Consider the following 22,806-nt stretch of genomic DNA (forward strand, 5'->3'; position numbering starts at 1 on the left):
TAATAATTTGACTACGCAAGTACATTTTTTTTTATGTTTCTTTTAATATTTAGGGCCCCTTTTTAACAGATGCAACAGGTCTCGCACTAGCTTAATCCGGCACTGGGAGGAGGGGGGCTTGGTGGTGTGTGTTGGGGGCCAGAGCGGCACAGGGAACTCCGCTGATGGATTAGTCAGCTACGGGTGCCTCGAGATCGCCAGGGAGCAGCCACCCGTATCCTGCGCTGTCAAAACAAATCAGACCTTGGCTTTTGGATGGCCATCAATGTCTTGCGCGGGGCCATCAATAACCTTTTCTCTGCCTCTCCTCGGAATCCGACACTAAATGTCAAGCAGACATCCTCGAGAAGGCCTTAATTGTCCTATTTGGCAATATAAAGATGTATGTTAGGCATTTAGCGCAGGTTATTCCTGTTATGTCCAGCGTGCTCCATTGGTCGGCAAATCGTGGCGCTCGTTACAATGCCGTATTTAAGCTGCGATCAGTAGAGCGTTGTACGCACACATTTTGTTGTATGACGGGATATGTTTTCCATACCTAACTGTACATGTGCACATGCAACCATGTGCATTTGTATATAATACATTTATCTGAAATCCATTAAAATATTTAGCAATAATGCGGGTGCATGTCTGATATAATGTATTGCTTAAAGATTTTATATGCGTCTGCAAAAGGTTAACAATGCGGGCTTCCGACACACATTGAGATCACGTTAACGGAATCGGAGTATCCCGTGACATTGGAACCGACCAAGTGGGGCCCCTTGGCAGAGCGTTTGACTCACAATTGGAAGGTTGTGAGTTGGAATCGGAGTCGGGGGTTGATTTTTTTTTTACACAATCTCTCCGGGGTTAATACAACTCTTACCACTGTGTCCAAAGCAGAGACTAGTAGCACTGGTGATGGGAATGTGGAATTTTCCACCTCTGAACCCAGCCTCTCGATATTGATGAGTAGAGTACTGCCCCATTCTCTCAACCGAGAGGATGGATTCAAATTGAGCAATCATTGGAAGGATGTAATAAACCAAGTTAAACTTTAGCTGCCGTACAGTTTACTGCTAGACAGCCAGTTTAGATTTATTTTCATAATCATATCCATATTCCCAGTCTGTTACCCCCAGCTTCACACACTACCATCACCATTGCCACACGTTGTTTTTCATCTTGCGCATTTCTAATTTACCCCCCCCCCCCCCGGCAGCATAACAAAAGGCTGCTTAATCTTAGCTTTCTTATCTACTTCTGCCCCCTGCATCACAAAGCTTCGGTTTGAACTCCATGCGTTGCCTCCCAGCGTCCGTTGCTTTCACAACGTTGCCTCCCAGTCCACAGCCCGCCCACACACTCACCATGGCCCCTCCCCTCCCTCCATCCCCCGCGACTATATAATTCCTCGTCACAGCCATCTCTTAGACACACTTAAGCGGTTGTGCTTTCGCTACGTTGTCCCCACCTGAAGAAGGACGCTTGTGTTGCGCCTGAAACGTCGTGATTTTATTTAGTTGTTTTCATTTATTTTATTTTTTACCTACTTGACTTTACCGAAAAAAACAAAGAGTACTGCCCCAGTGCTCGTTTGAGTGCGGCGACACCTGCGATACGTGACTTTGGCTGCTTGATTAATCGGAAACTCATGACATAATATATGTATATGCAACTTTCTGGATATCCTTCTTGGTTTCAGCAAGAAGAGTCTGGTTTGAAAAATAATTCGCATGAAAGAGTGCATGCTTGTGATAAAAAATAAATCCTGAAGTAGCCCATGAGCAAACTGATGACAAAAAGGCAATACAGCACCAAGAGGCTTGATTTGAAGCTTTCGTGACTGCAGGAATCCATACTCTTTGGTTCTTTCGGTAAAGTCACGTAGGTAGAAAATATAATAGATCACGACGTTTCGATCGCAACACATCAGGTGGGACAGCAGTCCTGCTGTGTTTGTCTCACCTGATGACGGTCGCTTGTGTTGCGATCGAAACCTTGTGAACTATTATTTTTTCTACCTACGTGACTTTTCCGAAATAACCAAAGGGTATACCAAGAGGCTATTGAATGTCCTAATAACCTCAATATCCACACGTATCGTTGCTAATTTCCCTTTGCCATAGGAAAGCAGTACCAAACAAAAAAATCGAATACGCTATTCCACTGGAGCATTCTATCTGCACCAGCATTGCCATCCTCGGCGATGGTTTTCAACTGGCTATTTGTCAAGCTGAGCCAGATTCAAACCATTAAACTCGAGCCCCACAAAACTTACTGAAGCTGGCTTTGGGCCAATCAGGGCCTGCAGCTGGATCAATAATTGTTGTCGTACATGCGGTGAAGCAACTCGTTCATTGCGGGTGCGACATCGGTGGCACGGCATGGGTTCTGCGGTGGAGAAGCAACCTGGGGCCTCCTGAGCCGTGCCGGGAGTGGCCCAGAAGAGCCCAAACGCAGCTCGGCTGTGCAGTGGACAAAGAGCGGCTCACGTCTCCTTGCTCAAACAAATTTATACATTGGCCAGCTCTGCTGTTGGCTGTCCCGCGCGCCATTGCGGAAATTCCACATTTCTTAGACACTAAACAGTCCTAACCACTGCTCACGTCCCAGTTCTCTTTCAGGCAGCCGGCTGGGATTTCAACCCACGACCCCCCCTCTGATTGAGTGAAGCGCTTATAACCGCAGCGCCGCATGGCCAGATAACAAGAACGTGAAGTCAGTTTAACACGGAGGAGGCTTTCGCGACCAATATCATCCAAAATACAGGGGGTTTTGTTTGCTGGTTAGATCGCGTAAATATATAAATGTGTCGTTAAACCCGCCACCACCCGACACAGCCAACTAGTAAGGTTTGTCACGTAAACAGAACGTGGCCAATTCGTTACTAGTACAGCACACCGGTGTGTTGGAGAGCCAAGCCACAACATTTACCATCAAAGTACGATGTTTCGCCAGTAATTACAACTAGCTTCATCAGGCGACAGCCCTGTTTCGTTCCTTAAATATGTGATGACAACACTTGTGAGCTCTTATTGGCGAAGTGGCGGTGGGGGGGATTAATGAATGTATATAAATGACTATGGGTATCCATTGCCGTTTGGGTTATGTATATGGTAATCAACGTGCAGTATGCATGTGCATTATACAAGCCCATTGCTGTTGTACTTCCTGTCGATTGTGTGTACTAAAATAGCCGTACAAGCGGTAATTCGTATTGAAGTATTGTGTTAAACATGTTCCTTCGGAGTGGGCAGGTAGGAACTTGGTTGGACAGCGCGTTCGTGCGATCCGTGTCACGTGGGGCGGCGGCGCGTCACGTGGTGCTGACCCCGCCCGAAGCGCTCTATGAGATACAAATCAAGGGCGTGGCTATGCACGACAGACAGATAAAAAATCCCTGGTGGGCAGTGTGGAACCTGTTGTTCCTCCCTGTAACAATGTATTATTTACATGTCTGACTGCTGATTCCACTTCAGCAATATGCTCATCGACAGGGATTGTACGTGGGGCAACAGCAACGTTAAGACCTTTCGACAGGACTGAAACCATATCGCTGGATAATTAATTCAATGTTAGTCATGTTGGTAACCGTTTTGTTTATAAAATGTTCGTTTTTAGTTGAGAGTTGTTTATTAGTCTAGCAAATTTGTTCATTTTTGCAGTGTCAGTTTTGTTAAATATATTATCGGCTGATTGCTGTGTAAATGTGTCGATTATATTCCAGTAATTTGCAGTGACGCTGTTACTCATTATTGATTTCGAAATGTGACTTAATTCACTTATATTATGCCGTATTTTCTCTCTCTTATGGCATGCTAATTGGCTGTGTCGGGTGGTGGTGGGTTTAACGACACATATTTACGCGATCTAACCCAAAAAACTTGCATTATGGAGACGTTTATTATGTTTCTGACCAAGCCTTGTTTCACGTTGCTCGCTCGTGCATTGTGATGCTGGATGCCTCACGCTAGGGCCCGGTTTCCCATGAATGGCAAAGCAACAGTGCTCTTTATTTGGATATAAAACGAGCAGAAAGTGAGGACGTTTGGAGTAAGCGTAGACTCTTGCAGAGTAACCGTCGAGGCAGAAGCCATTTCATGAGAAGCATATCTGAATAGTCTGGGCCTCCGTGACAAATTTTCAAATAACAACAACCGCACCGCTAAAGAGCATTCCTATAAAACTATTATGACCAAATGCGGTCATTACATGTGCTTCCCATATACTACTTATTTTTGTAGTGGGCATGGTTTGAATCTTCTCAATCGAATCTATTGATAACATGTTCTATTCACGTATAGCCTCACGTAACTTTCTCCATGCTGCCTGGTTTAACTTGTCCGCTTCTAAAATGTATCATTTAAAATTGTTAGCCTGCTGGTAAAAGAGATGCAGTTTGCCAAATTGTACTTAAACCCTTAAAACTCAAGTCGTATATCTATTTTCCATTGCACAAACGAGCCATGCTGGGGCCGTGCCGAGTTAGTCTGGCACAGCTACAATTACACTAAACTATTTTTATTTAACCAGGTAAGGCTCATTGAGCTGTATGGCTCTTTTTCAGAAGCGAGTTGACCATAAATTATAGTCCTACAAAGTGGCTTAGCACGTGGAAATTTACAGCAGCCAAATACTCTTAATCGCGTGTGGATTCTAAATATGGAGGTAAAAACTGGAGGACCCGGAGAAGAATCCACACGACCACAGGGAGAACATGTAAACTCCAAATATACAGGTGTCAGGTTTGGGAATGAACCCATGACCTCCTGTATACCAGGTGACTTTGCGTGTTCTCCCCGTGGTCACGTGAATTTTTCTCCGGGTCCTCCGGTTTTTCTCTCCGCAATTAGAAACATGTGTTTTAGAGTATGTGGCTGCTATAAATATCCACGTGATAATAAGCCACTTCATTGAGCTATAATTCGTGGCCAGGTCGCGTTTGAAAAATAGCTCTATAAAAAGGTTTTCAATAATTTATGTTAAATCTCTGTTGGTCGCCCTGAGCCAGTGGTGGGAATTCCACATTCTTATTGGAGGGAACAATCTATAGGATGGTAACTTATTGGTTGCGTCAACCTCTCAACTTGGATGTGAATTTGTGACTTTTTGAATGTGAGTTGAACAATCCACCACTGGTGGGTTACCATGGATTTCCTTCCAGGACGGTAATCGGTAACTTCATTAAACACACGTATGTCTCCACTGAGAGGCATCTGCTATAACTGAATTGCCAGTAATGAGTGTCTCGTGATGATATTTACGTGTAGGCCTGGTCACAGGTAGATACTATTTAAATCGCTGGTCAGTAATGCTCAAGAATATTTTGTTGCTTTCAAAAAATACTTCTTCAAAATAATGACAGCGTGGAATGATTCAAGGTAAAAGTTGAAAAGAAAAAGCCCTTTGTTTTTAAACTAGCCCCCCCGGGGGGCTGATACATGTCAGACCACTGATCCAATACCTCTGTTTCTTAGTTTAAGCCCCAGGACAGACAAGGGAATGGAACATTGCTTCTTTGTTTCTTCACCTTCAAAACGGTTGTCTTCCGTGAGAGTTTGATGGAACCCCATGTCCAGTCTGTGACCGCGACTTAAAACTATTAGCACTTAGGGCTATAAAGAGAGGCCGGTAACAGGTTGCCGTCGCGAGTGTGAGAACGCTCAAAACCCTTCGCGGGTGGGTGGGCACCTCCTGCTTGCTCTCCTGCATTGCACTGCTGCCCGAAGGTGGGGTGCCTTCCTCCGTGTTTGATCACAGGGGGGCGATCCACAAATGTTCGCTTCAAGTTCCTGTGTGACAGGCGAGTGTCACCACACCTGGCTATCGCTGTATTTCACAGGCGGCTATAAATGTTACAAATCGACCTCGTAACTTGTGAATCTGCTATCGCCGTGGGTGACTGCCTGGATTTGACTTAACCCATCACCCACCTGCAGGGTTGATAAAAACGAGTCCCGCTTTGTGGGGAAGTCAACAGTGCTCGTCTTGTGTGTAGACTCGTCCCCGCCAGAGGAATGTGTCATTTCAGGGTCACCACCGAAGATGAGAATCATGTCAATACTCGTGAGCAAAGATACACTTTGACCCTAGCATTTTGGAACGTACACTCGACAATGATATATATTTTTTATTTTTTTAATTGCTCAAAGTAGGTTTGCGATGTTAGGAAAGCCAAATTTAATTCCTGAAAAAATACCATCATTAAGCTCTAAATCTGCAAAAATTGCCCTAAATGTATAAATACCATCATTGTTGGGTTTTTATTGGGGGGGGGGGGGGAGGTGCGTTCAAGTATAATTGAAAACACAAACAATTCCGTTCAGATGCAAGGGTAAATTCCTCAGGAACAGAACATTAAACTACAATGTAGACATACCAGGCATGTTGCATTGTGCAAATCTACAGATATGCTCTGTAGGCATATTTAGACACCACATTATAAACGGCAACAATTTTCAAGTTAAATCACGTGGTTATCACGTTTCATTACGCTTTGTCGCAATGCCATCTCCGTGGAAACAGTCACGGAAATGTCGTGGCATACATGCAAGGTTAAATAAATTAAATAAATTCCACGTAAGCCAACAATTGTACCTCAACAGTTGTTTTCGGCGGGTGCACAAAATAAAAAATCTAATCTTATCACCATTACTTTTTTTCTCCTCGAGTGTCATGATTCCCTTCACAGTGAGCGTGGATTAACCCCTGAAGGCCGCGCTGCTTTGCACGGAGGCGCAGCGCAAGGCCCAGCGCAGAGGGCACGTTAATTATCCGCACCCAGGCTGCAGACGGTCGCTGCCTCCCAGTCGACGCACCCAGCAGCAATCTGTCTCGGCTGTCCCCGCCGAATCTCCCCGAGCTGCTGGCGGTGACCAAACGCCGTTTGGGGGCGGTGGGGGGGCCACATGCACCGGCATTGGAGCTGCCTTTTGGGGGTTTTTTTTAACACTGTTGCCAGCGACTGGGCAGAGGTCAATACTTTTCACACGTGGGAGAGAATTATGCTCCACGCCAGGATAACGATGTACTCTTTTTTTTTATTCTCCCCGCTTTACCGCACTCGGACTGGAAGCAGGGAGAAGGCCCACAGCCCTCAAATGTCAGCACGAAACCCCATAGGGTGGAATGTCATAGAACCACAATACCTTGCTTCTAACCACAATACCTTGCTGACCTCATCAAGAAGCATAAACCATCGTCACGCAAACTCCGGTCATCCTCGCAAGCGGCTTCTGGCTGGCCATCGAACGAAGACGGTCACCGCATCGCGTGCTTTCAGACGCGCTTTTGTGGCAATCTGGAACGCTCTTCCAATATTAGGAAGCCACTGGAGCTATGCACTTTTAAATCACCTAGATTGAAAACTCACTTCTTGTCCAACTGCTTTTTGTGTTTAGTTTGTTGTCGTTCCCCCGCAACTCAGATTAGCGTGTAGGAGAGTGTCTCATGACACCGTGCGTATGGGTCGTGACGTAACTGGGAGGTGAAACGACTGCAGGACGGCTTGCAAGTTAGCGCTGAGGTTGTGCTTCACAGTTGTGCTTCACGGGTTCGAAAAAAAACAAAAAACCGTGGTACGATTTGATTGCCGAAGAAGCTCCTTTTAACACGTAGGCTTTCGCGACAAATATTATTCATAATCAATGTTTTTGGGTTACATCGCGTTATTTATAAATGTGCGTAACCCTCCACCACCCGACACGGCCAATCAGCAAACAAGTGTCACGTTGACATCCAGCATCATTGGGCAATTCTGGCGAATTGCCCGATGATGCTGGATGCAATTACCAGCGAAACGTCGTACTCAAAAATTGTAAATGTTGTGGTTTCACGCTTCAACACACCGGTGGGCTAAAGTAGTGAACTATTTGTCTTTTGTCAACGTGCCACTTTTTAGCTGATTGGCCGTGTCGGGTGGTGGAGGGTTACGACACATTTATAAATAACGCGATCTAAACCCAAAAACGTTGATTATAAAGAAGCTCCTGTCACGCAGCGCGTAAACGCCGGGACATCGCGCCGAATTAACGTGCGGTAACGTCCAGAAAAACACGTCGGAGAGCTGGAGTGTTGATTTTCTTTTTTTACGCGGAATTCCTTACACAAGGCGAATCGCACTTAGTCCAGTGACGCTACTCAAAGGGCAGTTTTGGTGGCACACCTGACAGTCGCATTTCTGTGCGAAAAAAAACAACTCTCTTGTAGCCTCGGAAGATTCTAAAGAGCCGTGGAATACCCAGAACACTCAGGCTAGGTAACTGCCTACAAAATAACCGATATTTTCCTCCCGGGTTTCACGTCCTCTTAAATGAGCCTATAACTATCATGACGCGATTGAGTGGACTGCCGTGCAGTTTTTTTTGCTGGACATAAGCAGCACGCAATTGCTCGAGTTGCCGCTGCCACAGGGCAAGATGCCTCAATGCACGTATTGATAAGCGATCAAGTTAAGGAAACCCCATGTGACCGACTTTCAGAAATATGTTCAGCTAAGAAGTGTATTGGAAATATGAATGATCGTTAAAACATTTCTCCCTGCTCAATTGAGCATTAGGCAGTGCTCATCTCCACTCGAGGCCTTGACTCTGTATTGTAAGTCTTCTGGCAGAACCCAGGATATTAACAAGACAGCTTTTGTTCAGTGTCCACAAAACGTGACTTATGTTATATTGTATTGACCCTGGGAGGAGGATGCTGATGTTTGATGATGGGCTGAATGGACCTCCAACTGGGTATTGAACCCACAACCTACAGATTGCAGGGAAAATGCTCTGGCACAGCGCCATCCAACCTAACGAATAAACACGTTCACATAAATTCACGACAAAATAAAATATTCACCTGCTATAACGATCGTAACAAAGTCAAAATATGTCTGTGCAATTGGGCGGCACCCGATTCTACCGGCGACCCTGAGCCAATCGGGGAAACGCCACATTCTCAGGGCGAGGCCCAGTCCTTCCCTGAGATGACCACCGTTGACCTGCCATAATCACAACAGGTGACACAATGTACACGCTGCTGGGTAGGGTCTCACGGCCGTGCCAAACAGCACACCGAGGGGTCTTCGCGCCGGACCGCGCGTTGTTCGGCACAACGTTCCGACGTTGTGCACCTCTAATTAGCACGCTTGGCTGTGTATGGTGCGAAAGAAGTTGAACTTACATACTTTACAGCCCACGTGCTGGGAGCTTTTTGAGAGACAGACACACCCGTTGAAGAGGAAAAAATGTGGTATTTAAGAGGTGGAGATCCAACGCATATTCGTGCCTTTAATAGCCCAGCACCACGGTGACTAGATGTTAACTACCTTGCCTGGTATACAGGAGGTTATGGGTTCGATCCAGACCCTGGCACCTGTATGTATTTGGAGTTTACGTGTTCTCCCCGTGGTGTGGATTTTTCTCCGGGTCATCCATTTTTCCCTCAATATTTAGAATTAGAGTATTTGACTGCTATCAATTTCCACATGCATGATACACAACTTCGTAGGGCTATCATTTGTGGCCAGGTCGCTCAGTGGGCCTTACCTGGTCAAATAAAAAAGTCAAATAATTAGTTAATAGTTAGCGCCAGCGCTGGATTTTCTTGCGCCGTCCACATCGCCCGCATTGTGCCCGGCAACGCCGATAGGCGATGCAGTGAAATGTCAGTTTGGGCAGCAAGGGCCTAGGAGAGGACCAAGCCTCGGGTGTGTGCGGTGGGGTTGGGAGCAAGGTGGCTTTGGCTAATCCATACTGATGCTTTGCCGTTAGCCAGCCCGCTCACGAGGACTTGTTAGCTCTGGCGGGTGTAGACATGAGTCACCAAAATCCTGCACTCTCCATGGTAACCCTCCACAGTGGAACGCCTTCCATTTGATATCATCCATAAGGGAACGGACGCGAAACCGTTCACCGTGCGAGGCGGGGGAGGGGTTATTATTTTTGGGACGAGCGGGAGGGGTGTGGGTGCTGTAGGAGGTAGCGGTGTTTTAAAGAAGTAATTTGCTTGGTATAATTTCACCGAGGGCGATGAAGAGAACGGAGGGTGGTGAGTTTTTTTGCCAAAAGATAAAGGGGGGTGGGTGGCGTGGGGAAAAGACACGAAATATGATTTGGAAGCAGAAGCGATAGGTTTTCAATGAACAGACTGTGCTTTTAGGCTTTGGACTATGTCGAGCTGAGAAAACGAACATACCGTGTGCTATTAAAGCTTGCCACAGAACAAAAAAAAATCGGTTTAATTTAAAAATGTCTTCAAGCAAAAAAGGCTTTTGCATTCATAATGTTTCTTTTGTGGAAGGCGTACAATAGATTTATTTATTTATTTATTCATATGCACCTTTCATGTTTTTGATGTTATACTTTCATATTTTGGGGCAACAGGGCAGTGGCACAGTGGTAACACTCGTGCCTCACAGCAAAAAGCACCTGGGTTTGATTCCAGATTCGAGCACCTTTCTGTGTGAAGTCTATTTTTTCCCCCTGTTCTGCATGGGTTTCCTCTGGGTTCTACAAGTTTCCAGCCATAGCTAAACGAAACACACAATTTAACTGCTACAATGTAACTTGTATGATGCACTCTCACTGGCTTTGACATACCAATGTCCAAAACTTGCCTTGCAAATGTAATCAACTGGCGTCGCACATAGAAGCAACAGCAACATCACCCCCTGTTTAAAAAAATAAAAACTTGTCAAGGCCCTTCAGAAAAAGAGTCTCAAGACTCAGCAAGACTCTCCTGGGTGAACAAGAGGAGGAAGAGTAATACAGTGATCCCTCGTATATCGCGGTTAATGGGGACCGGAACCCCTCGCGATAGGTGAAAATCCGCGAAGTAGGATTGGCCCCCTAGGAATTTCCGTATATGTGTGTGTGGGTACCAGAATGTTTAAAATATGTATATTTATACTTTATATATATATATTTTACTTAAATCTATTTAATTACAAAACCTTAATATTATACATTCACTCTCTCTCTCATACAATACGTATTATGGTGTTCTACACTCACCAATGACAGTAGTATCTTGAGACTTGACTCCAGTAATGACGACGACGACGATGACAATAACGATGACAATGACGACGATGACAGACCTGTGCAGTTCGATGAATGTGATGATGAATGATGATGATGGTGTTACTGCACAGGTATAATGAGGCCTTTAAATCAGTTCGAAAAATCCGCGATGCACTGAGGCCGCGAAACTTGAACCCGCGAAGTGGCGAGGGATTACTGTAATAATAGTAGAAGTAGCAATATCTGCAGACAGGGTGGCGCAGATGGTTGAGCACTTGACTTACACTCATCCTATTACCCCAAGTTCAAAGTTCAGCCGTTGATCGACTCGGCCCATCATCTCTCTGCCGCTGATGAAATGAGCACAACTCCGTGGGGAGTGCGAGTGCCACGGAATGCATCGTGCAACAATGGCCACTTGGGTAATTCGCTTGGTGGAATCTTGGACATTCCCGCCATCACTCCCGTGGCCCTCGGCTGGCTCCACAATTCCGGCGTAGAACTCGTCACCCTGCCATACGGAAGGAGAAGGAAGAAGACTGCAACTTCCACAACGTGCAACGGTGTTCCTCTACACCCTCGGCTTATGGGAACGGCTCTTTCTCTGTCCTGAAACTCCACGTTATTGGTGAAGTCTGACACACTGACCACCTGGTACGTACCTCGCGGTCACTCTTGAGCCGAAGCCATTAAAGGAGCGTAGCGGTATCATCGCAACCCTCCCCAGCAGCAGAGAGGCCCAACGGCTGGCTTTGGGATCACAGTTCTACGGATGGCTGCCGATGCAGAACTGGCGGAGGTGTTTGGGGTTGAACGAGGTTCATGGGTTCATTAATTTCGTGCGATGGTGATGACGAAATGCTATGCATTGTATGTCTAAATGTGTAACGGATTAAACACGAAGAGCCCGCTCGAGGAACAGTGTGCTGTAGTTAGGTGGCCCCATCTGCATTGGCCGCCCATTAATATTCTGTTGTCACCCTAATGTGTACTTAAAGCTCAAACACTGGAAAGGTGTCTTTGTATGTGTATGTGTGGATCGATGACCACTTTCAAGGAAACCCACGTATGAATGTGGGCAGCCATCCGTGATTGAACTGGGTTCTCAAGTGCAATAACTGTGCACACAAAGAAACGTCACCTTGAGTTTGCTCTATCTCTTAATTTGGCATATTCCGGCAATGGGACCTATGATGATTCGATTGATTGCTAAACGATGTCAAATATTTGCGTAACAAAATGCGTCAGGTGGATTAATGGTTTTTGACATTGACTTCTGAAGTAGTTTTGTGAAGCAATCTTCCAGGGCCATCCTCTGTCTCAGTCTCTTGACATGACACTGATGGAATCTTTGGGATATAATTGGTGGGAGGCAGCGGGGAGATGTTTTTGAATGATTACCTTTCGCAGCGATGACGTGCATTCTCCGGTCTTGTGGTTAGAGGTCAATTAACATCTGGATGTAATGCCACACAGAGAACGTACTTCGTAGTTAAACAGTGCATAAACACCCAGCACAAATTAATTAGGAGCCACCACAACTGAATAGAAATTAACCCATTCCAAGATGACTGCACGTTGCAGTGTGGGTGTCCCATTCACTGCTGAAATCTCGGAACACGCAAGCGGTTTGTGTTAATTTTATTTAGAGAGGCGTAGCGCCGTTGTTTTTTTAAGACATTGTTCTCACTGCAGAGAACCGTAGCAACACGACCGCACTCTATGACATCTGGTGCCAAACTGTGCCACGCGCCCTCTCGCATGGCCTTGTGGGAACCTGGGTACCGATAAAGTTATTTAATTTAATTTTTTCTTCCGGACGGAAAACTGACGATGTACATCATCGGAACGGGACGTACATGTACGCCATCGGAACGGGAAAGAGTTCAAATAAACCCAAGCTGGATAAATATACCCACGGTCTGGTTGCACAATAGACGGGCAGTCCGCACAGCCTCCCTCTACATTTCTTTGGGGAATCTGAAATGTTGGTCGTCTGTTGATATGCGATGTGACCTCATAGCCTCGTTTGCTAAGTTGACAAATGGCAGCACAGCAATGGATTCTTGAGTCTGTCTGTGCAAAGCTATGAGCGCTATCCTACTTATTTTTTGTGTTTCTCCTTGTACCCTGGCTTCCTCCCACAAGCCAAACATTCACTCGTGGAATTGACCAGACATCCTAAATACAGGAACCTTATTCTTGGTTCTTTCGGTAAAGTCACGTAGTGTTCATTAAGTCGCTGTCTTTCCGACAGCTCTGTTTCTTCACCTGAGGAAGGCTGCTTGCGTTGTGGCCGAAACGTCGTGAGAATTATTTTATTATGTTTTATTTTTATTATTTTATTATTTCCCTTCTACGTGACTTTACCGAAAGAACCAAGAATATGAATCCCTGCAGTCACGAAAGCTTTAAATCGAAACATTACAGGAACCTTCTGAAAAAGAGCCTTGAGACTCAGTAAGGCCTTTCTAGGAAATATGGGCCATTACTATTATGACGTGACATTTTCTGGTATCATCGCACGATTCCAAAAATCTCTCTAAGCTTCGACTATATTTTTAATCTGCTTCCTTCACAAATATGTTCCTGCACATGAAAAATAAAAGTATTTTTTACATATCCCATCTACCGCATGGCCTTCTGGGAATGCATAACACTAAAGATCAAAACCGGTGCAGTCTCCTTATGTTGAACCAATGCTGCTGAGGTTATGCATTCCTGGAAGGATGTGTTGCTGATGGGATGCGTAAGACATTTTTAAAAATGTATGTGAAGGGACGTACATGTGAACGAGGCGTATTGTGTGCTTAGTTATATTTTTAATATATCCCCGAGGTAACTCTAGTTATTTCAGTCTGCCCATAATAAATCTCAATGGGGTTACGTACAAATATTGTCAACCTGTTTAAATCAGCATGAGGTGATGCTCATATCTATATATGATCACAACCCAGTGGTGGAAATTCTACATTCCTATGACAGAGGCCGGTCCATCCATAGGAAAATCACTGCTGACGTCCCACAAGATCGGTTTTAGAATCTCCCTGAGAGATAATGGGCTGAGTCAGTCTTCGACAGGGATTTTAGTTTGCACACCTTCCAGTTGCAAGACAAGAACTCTTTGCCACAAGGCCACCCAGATGGATCATACCTGCCGACCCATATGGTTTACCCGTATTCTTGTACAGGGAAATTGAAGTTTCACGTCTATACAGCGTACAGCCGTTTCAAAACGGGCAAAAACATTTTTTTGTCAATTTGTTTGAGTTTCTCCCTTGTGATGGGACTGTGTAGGATGAAATTTTGAGATTTATAAGAGCACGGAGTGACCAATAAGGTCTGAATTGGTCTGTAATAAGGTACGCACAGAGAAGGGGTTGACAGGTATGCGTGTATGGAATGTTTACGACGTAGCAATTCCATCTGTGCAGTGATGTGGCCCAGAAATCGCACGGTCGCCACTTGTTGAAGAGGTTCGTGGTTAAAGTTGGGTAGCCACCATGGTTAATACTGGCGGGTGTATTAACTGCTTCACAAAACCCTTGACGTCAATTCGCAAGAATAGGCCCATTGTGTGTCCTGGTGTCAGGGTCCAAACTTCAAAAAAATTTGTCAATTGTAATTATACACATTTGGCAGACTCATGCCTCACGCCACTCTTGCGAATGAGACGATATCCTGATCTCTTTAGTTCTCACCTGGTTATTCAAAATAAAGCTTGAGGAAACTCGTAGATTTCATAACGAAAGCGATGATTTCATCACAAATCCTCATCACTGTTCTTGCATTCTGTTGGCGAATGCAACAATCCGAAGGAAAGTTCATTTTTTGCAAAGGCTGTCTCGTGTTAATGGCAGTGCAAGTGTGCAATACAAGAGATGGATGCATTGTACCCAACGTTGTTGTTGTTGTTTCATGCGCATAATCAGTCTTGTATTGGCTGTGGGTCACAATGGTAAACGGAGGGGACAATATCGCTTCACCCTAATTTCATTCATCCCCGTATTCAGGCAACTTCAGGCACAAGGTTATATCCACTGGCGATAAAAAACAGATTGTAACGCTGTCCCATTGTTTCCTTAATGGCTTGTTTCAGAACAGTGCGCACGTATGTGTGTCTTTTTAGCCTGCCTCGTTTTACTGTGGCTCACCCGAAATATAAATATAAATGCTACTCTGCAATAAATCTGTAAATAAAGGTAGGAGACGGGAACATACACTTCTGCCGTTTATAAATAGATACAGTTTTACACTCTATTTGAATGTTTAGGCGTTTTCCTCCATTAGTAAATCATCTATCTTGTGACGAAAATAAATAACGGTCATTTATGGACAGTCATTGGGATGATAATGGAATCTGTTTACTCTGATGAATGTTGATGGTGGTGATCATGATCCAGATGTTGCATTGACTGCTTTGCAAATATTCATCATGGTGATGATAATGGAATAAAGTTATATTAAATGATGATAAATGTAGTGGTGACGGTCCTGTTATCTTGATTAATGATGATAATGGTTTTGTTGTTGATTGTAGCAAAGCTTATGGGAAATATTGATACGTATGGGCCCTTGCTTAGTTGACAGAGCTGTGGGTCCATCCACTGAGCCCATCATCGACCCAGGGTCTGTAAAGTGAACCAGGGCTCACTGGAACACCAACAGTGGTGATTCAATTCTACTAAGGAGAGTATGGCGCCCGCCATAGGAATGTGGACTATCTCACCACCGACTCAAGGCCACACTCACTTTGAGAGATGACTTCCAACCCAACACTTGTTTGAGCGCTAAGAGATGTTAGAAGATATTGACCTTTCAACGTAAAAGTCAAGTGAGCATTAGCTGGTGCTCATTTGTGTTGGTGACGTGGTTGGGTGATTAAATTTGTGTTCTGTGGTAAAGGCCAGTTTCTCCATCGAACAACTGTCCGGAAAGAAACATTTATGAGTTTAATTTCCCCCCCCATTATTCAAAACCCAGAATCTTAGGAGTGCTGGCTCAGTGCGTGGCGGCGATATTTTCTAACATCAATCGTCGACGTGTTGCCTCTCTTCTCTCCTCTCTCTGTCTGTCTGCCAGGTAAATGGATGTTCGAAGACTTCGTCGAACGCTTCAAACTGGGCGTCCCAGTGGCGTCTGCCGAGTTCATAACCAAGAATGGCAACGATTCGTAAAAATGTCCGGCCTCACCGCTGTGACACTTGTGCTTCCCGCTCTTGCTCGCGACGCCGCTTGAACATTGCAAATGCAATCCCCTTGACTATGTAAGCACAGCTACGCACGCGCATTACAACCAGTTCGCTTGGGCGAGGAAATTTTTTTCAAATGAAGCCACAAACCCCTCCCCCCTAAAAAAAAGGCTGAAACGGTGTTATTTTCATGATTTACAAAAAAAAAAGAACCCTATCAATCGTGGCGGCGGTAGAAATTTGCTTCTGTAAATTAGAACTGCTGATTCGGCACAAGAATGCACACGTACATGGGGTCTTAAATACCCGAGTCCAGAATGGCAATGACCTGGCCAATCCCTCCCCCCCTTCCCCCGCCTGCTCTCATGAGTCCAGTGCCTGATTACCGTCGATACAACCGCTAATGCCGTCCAGAATGTCAGGATGTTGCAATGTATGATGTGAGTGAGGATGTGGAATTAAAAAAAAAGATTTCATTTAAAAACAACTGCTGATTCGACTGTCAAATCGCAGCTCCCCCAGCGACGGGTCCGACGGGAGTGGTTCCAATTCATTAGAACTTTCAAATCTCGCTCTCCGTGCCCTGAGCCCCATAGACCGAAACGATGGAGCCCCCCGTGTACTGCGCACTGCGATTAAGTTTGTGCGGCGGGAATCCAGCGTGAATTTGTTTTTGGGTTTTTTATGTTTTTGCTCGTCGTTGCAAGCGTCCCAACAGCTTGCTTCGTAACCGTGACGTTAGCATTGCCATTATAAAATTTTCGTTATAGCGTTGTCGTTTGCTTTGTCGTTAGCATTGCCGTTGTAGCATTGTTGTTATAGCATTGTTGATAGCATTGCCGTTAGCATTGTCGTGCAGGGGTCACGAGCAGCGCGATGCAGGGAAGGCGTTTGGGGGGGTGAGGGGTTTTTTTTTTGGGGGGGGGGGGCACTCCCCCCGCCCACGACCCCAACCCTCCCATCGCTGCCATCTCTGTACTCGAGCGACAATGCAAACTCCGGTGTTACACTTTGTTCATTTGATTTTTAAATCGACGACGACGACGACGATGCCGACGATGAAAAAAAAATCATCAAGCATGACGGTGACGACGACTGGCCACCAAAAACGACCAAAGCGCGACTTTCTGTGGCGAGGCTGAAACTTACCGGTCTGAGTGAAGACTCGGACAAAGATGACTTCATGACGGTGTTAAGAGACCACAGTGTACAGAGGGAGAACAACAATGGTAATTTGCAGGAGATGTGTTTTTAAAAGACTTCTCGAGTTCACTGATTGGGTGACCAAATTAGGGCGCCACGATGGCGAAATGTTAACTACCTCGCTTAGTATGCAGGAGGTCGTGGGTTAGATCCCAACCCTGACGCCTGCTGCTGTATATTGGAAGTTTACTTGTTCTCACCGTGGTTGTGGGGATTTATTTTTTTCCGGGCCCTCCAGCCTTTCCCTCCACATTTAAAAACATGTGTTCAGAGTATTTGGCTGCAATACATTGCCACGTGATGAGCCACTTCGTTGAGCTGTCATTTGTGGTCAGGTCGCTTCTGAAGAAGAGCTGTATACATTTCGATTTAAAGCTTTCGTGACTGCAGGGATTCATATTGTTGGTTCTTTCGGTAAAGTCACATAGAAGGGAAATAATAAAATAATAAAAATAAAACAATACAATTCTCACGACGTTTCGATTGCAACACAAGCAATCATCATCATCAGGTGTGAAAACCATTGTTTTCTTTTTATTTTATTTTTTCCCTTCTACGTGAATTTACCGAAAGAACCAAGAAAAAGAGCTGTATAGCCCAGTAGGCCCATACGTGATGAAATGAAAATAGTTTGAGGGAATGCCCCTCACACAAATACCGAAGAGGGAACCATTTCACCCGTTTCGTCAAGTCCACTAAGATAACCTCCCAACGAAAGCCGTCGATTAAGATTTGACGAACATTTCACAGGCTGTCCCTAGACTCGAGGAAGAGTGGCTCAAATGTTCAAATAAAAAGTTGCCGATGAACACAGCGGGTGGGAATATCCCACCTTGTGTATGGAAGTGAAAGGACCGTGGCGGAGACATCACTAGGGGGCACTGTGATAGCAGTGGGTCTCACTAAAGTCACGTTGGGTGCGACAAATCTTATTTCTCATCACTGGAGCTTCAGGCTGGCGCTTGACAAGCTGCAGTTGCAGCCAACCACCTCGGTACTGTGTCGACAATGCGGCAGGCTGTTTGTTGTTCGTTCTTTAAATATTCCCCGTGTGAACTAAATTACGAGCAGTTGCAAATGGGCGAAAGAACTTGGAAATAACGTTGAACTGGGTGAGCTACTGTTCATGACTCTTTCGGATTTTGCTTGCTCGAATCGCGTTTTTGAAAGTGTTGGAAGTATACTTTAAGTGCGCTACGTTGCCACATTGTTCGTGATGACTTGTTGTTGTCGTTCCAATGAAAGGGGATCGCGCAATATGCTTGTTGTATAATTACCTTTTTAATCAGATGCGGTCCCATTTAAAGTGGAATTTCCTCTTAGTCTGCAAATTCGATCGGTGCAACTTAAGGGTGGTGGGTGGGGTGGGGGCATACGTCACTTGGGCTGTGTTTTATGCAACCGGCCACTGGACTAAAGACAGAGCGTAAAGCAACAACACGGGATGTCTCAACGCAGCCAACATTTGAAGCAAGCCATCGCACATGCCAGAATCGTTACAAAATGGACATGGGAGAAATGACGACCCATGCTACTTTTCACTCATACGGGGCAAAGGGGCCCCTTTCTCAAACAAATGCGTGGAGGCCGTGCTCGTGTCTATTGGCAGCTCTGAGTCGGTGGAGGACATTCTCACTTTACAGACCCCCGGAGAGATGATTGGTCGGTTGATTGCGATTGCACGGATATGTCTTTTCGTGTCCATGCAAAAAAAAAATGTTATTTGCTTTCTTACAGCTGCATTTCCCATTGTTAATAATGTAGTGGAAAACGCAATATGCTCGTCAACAAGAACCAACTTAAGTTTTTGAGATGTGTAACTACATATGACAACGGTATTGAATGGTCTTTGATACGTGACATATTTTTTTACTCAAAATTTTATTTTTAACACCATGGCATGTAACGATAATCAGCCCTTAATTTAGTCCCAATTATTGAAATTGCATTGTACGTAGTTACATTACTTTTGAACAATGTACAGATTAATACATTGTCAAATTTCTGCCAAAAACATTATTTCACGATTCAAATCATTGCCGCCTTGAAATGTATGCACTGTGAAAAACACAAGTGCACGTTATTATACGAATGATTATTGCAAATATTTTTTTTCATTTGGACGTAATCATACATTTTAAACAGTGTTACAAGCACTGAAAGCTTACCGAATTTAACGCTGAAAGGTCAGAGATTGCATTTGCAAGCTTTGCTATTTGCCAGATATATCTATGCTTTGTAGGTGTTGCAATTACATATCGTCTGCTTTGGAACTTTGCAAAAACGACAAGGGTTATGCATTTTAAAATAAACGACAGCTCATTGCTTTCTCCTGGTCGGTCCGCTTGATGTTCAACACAATGCCCCATATTCCACGTGCTGGGAGGAAGTTTCTGGCGTGTGGAGCGAAACGTTGGACCATCATGACAAACAACACCCGGTACGACCCGATAAAGCATTCGAGAGAGAATGTTTTTTGAAAGCACTCGCACAACCAAGAGTAGTTTGGAAAGTGTGCTGCAGATAAGTTGGATAATAGTTGCATTATATTTTAAAGCTTACAGCACCATTACCCAAAGAGCAACGCACCTAAGTAAGAACGCATCTATTGTTACGGCTTTGAAAGCAGTTAACCTTGTGAAAAATACGGCAACAGTTGGCTCATTAGGCCCTGTGAATAACCATAACGAGTCACAAGCAACAGGTGATATTGGCATGAGAAATGTTCACAATCTGGGGGGAAAGTCATTGCATTTTCCCAGGCAACTCTACTTTCCACACACGTGTCTGATGCATCACAGGGCACGCAATGTCTATTGCCTTGCAACATTTATTCTGGGAAACAGCCCTGCTGCTCAGAAACAGGGGGTGGTCATTTCCCAAATAACATACTCCACCCCCCCTCCCCCCCCCCCCCGAAAACTTGGCAGGGCCCTCCTGAAAATGACTCTTGAAATTTAGTGGGGCTTTCCTGGGCTAAAACACATGGAATAAATAAATAAATATATGCGTGTACGTCCACCGATCGCTGCCGTACAACCGTGCATTCCGTCCCACCGCTGTTGGGCCACATCGGTGAATTTGTTTTTTTCTTCGGCGATATTTCTCCTGTGCTCACCGCAGACCAGGAGATTCGCTGCGGTTTGCGGTGCGCGTAGTAAACGTTCGGAGATGGACGGCACGTTAGGATTCGCTTGTCTGAGAATGTGGAGCAGTCCTCTTTGTCATACGCTCTGCCGCGTGAGGTGAAGTCACAGGGGCTTCCAACCCCACTTTGCTAAACAGCCTCTCTCTCTCTCGCTCTCCTTGGCGCTGTTGAACTCTCCACGAGAGAGGCCACCGCGGCAGAACTGTGAGATGGGGCGAGAGCGCCGTGGTGTTGGGCAATGGTGAAATAAAGCATTTTAAAGAGCTGTCACTGTGAGTCTGCGTACTCGTGTTTTTTTTCTATCAAAGTGTCTCCCTGTTCATGTGACAGCGATACGTTACGTGTCGCTGTTGGGAGACCAAGCCTGAGTGATTGGTGGAAATTACGCTTTTTTATGATCGGACCGTTCTCTGTGTAGGGCAACCACAGTTGACTAGAGTTTGTGACTTGAGTACTCTACTAAGAGCAACATCCAGCTGGGTAAATATTGGTAAAATAGAGAGATCTGTAAACACGTTCCAGTAAAGCTTGATGTCAAAGTATTTGCTTTGAATATGGTCATGGTTACGTGGAATGAGACCCAAGTCTCTTGCTTGTGTGTGTGTTGGAAGGATTGGCCCACTGGCTAAGCCAACTGCACTACAATGTGGGTGACATGACTGTGATTCCTGACCAAGCATGTTAGTGAGCCTCCTCTCGGCTGACTCAGCGTCAAATCCGGTGCGGTGTTTAAACATCAGCACCGGGGAGATAAAGGCAACCGTGTGTGGGGCTGGGCACAAAACCACCACATGCACCAAGTCAGGCTCTATGAGTGTTCTCTTAGCGCGCTTGGGAGAGGGTTTCTGTGTAGCAGAAGCAACGGCACATTGGGTGCGGGCACAACGCTACAATCCGAGCGATCTTGGTTTCAACTATAATTTTTACTTGTTTATTTTACCAGGTAAAACCCACTGAGCAATTTAGCTTGTTTTCAGACGCGACCTTGTCACAAATGATAGCCAAACGAAGTGGCTTATCACGTGGAAATGTATAGCAGCCAAATACTCGAAACGTACGTTGACAAATGTGGAGGGGGAAAACCGGAGGACCCAGAGAAAAGTTTACACGGCCACGGAGATAAGAGAGAGACATGCAAACTGAATATACAACAGGCGTCAGGGTCGGGGGATCGAACCCACGACGCCTGTATACCAAGTGAGGTGGTTAACACCTCGCCACCGTGGCGCCCTTAATCTCTGGTGCCATCGACGTCCAGCACGGACGTCTGCAGTGCCACAAAGCCATGTTCAATTCGTATCGCGACGACGGCGTTAATGTCAGCATGTCCTCTCTCTCTCAGTGTATTCAGCGGTGATTGTTGGATGTAAGTACTGGTCTCTGCCATAGGAATGTGCAATTTCCACCACCGGCTAAGAGCTACCAACAGAGATGAGCAACGTCCCACACCAACTCAAGCAGCGACACGCGTGAATGCACGGTGTAGTTTTTTTTTTACGCATTCGTGTTTTTAAGTGTCACAATATCGTGGCGCTGCGTTTTGGCTGCGGTGCATGAGCACCAATAACAAAGACGTAACACGTTCGTCAATAACACTGCACTAAATGGAAAATAATATATAATAGGTGACAACTCGGGAAAAAAAATGCCCCTTTATTATCTCTCTGCTATGAAGAAGAAACGTTGCTCGAAAGGTTGCCTGTTCTGTATGTTTGCTTTCTTCCCTGTGGACGAGATGTTATTGACAAATGTTTAATTGGGTAAGTGCACACACGTATTGATCGATGCAACACACAGAGGTTTGTCACACATTATACAATTCCGTGGCTTTGTGCACACGGGGTGCAACTTTGAGCTGCCTTAACATTGGATCCATCAAGCCGGAGAGACTGAAGTTTATCATGGACATAACTGCGCTGTCGTAACAGGTAGATTTTTTTTTCTCCAGTTGCCCTTTACAACAGAGAGATGTCTACCCATCTTAAAGCCATCATTGACGCCTAAATGCCAGCAAAGTGATAAGGGCAGAAAACTGACGCCCGTGGCGAAAAATATCCACATCGAGAGCTTTCATTCCTCATGGAAATTAAAACCAAATTACCTTCCAATGCAGCACACACCGGGCCTGTCGAAGTCAAGGTGAGGTGGTTCCCATTAATCTTGTTCACCACTGCGTCCGAGTGGTGAACACGTTGCATTGAGTTCATTACCGCGAGGTATCTGTGTACGCGTAATCAAAAACACGCTAAACCTTGCGCTCTGAAGT

General features: G+C 45.3%; 1 protein-coding gene across 1 annotated transcript in view; it reads left to right on the plus strand.

Annotated features, from left to right (window-relative positions):
• Positions 1-20,816, plus strand: part of PEBP4 (phosphatidylethanolamine binding protein 4) — a 282,010-nt gene extending 261,194 nt beyond the window's left edge. Inside the window, exon 7 of the mRNA XM_078855533.1 lies at positions 16,080-20,816. Coding sequence (XP_078711659.1) covers positions 16,080-16,174 — 95 coding nt within the window. The 3' untranslated portion in view covers positions 16,175-20,816. The remainder of the gene's footprint in view (positions 1-16,079) is intronic.
• Positions 20,817-22,806: the final 1,990 nt, after the last annotated feature.

The sequence above is a fragment of the Lampetra fluviatilis genome, chromosome 4 (assembly GCF_964198595.1).
Source record: "Lampetra fluviatilis chromosome 4, kcLamFluv1.1, whole genome shotgun sequence".
NCBI classification, from domain to species: Eukaryota; Metazoa; Chordata; class Hyperoartia; order Petromyzontiformes; family Petromyzontidae; genus Lampetra; species Lampetra fluviatilis.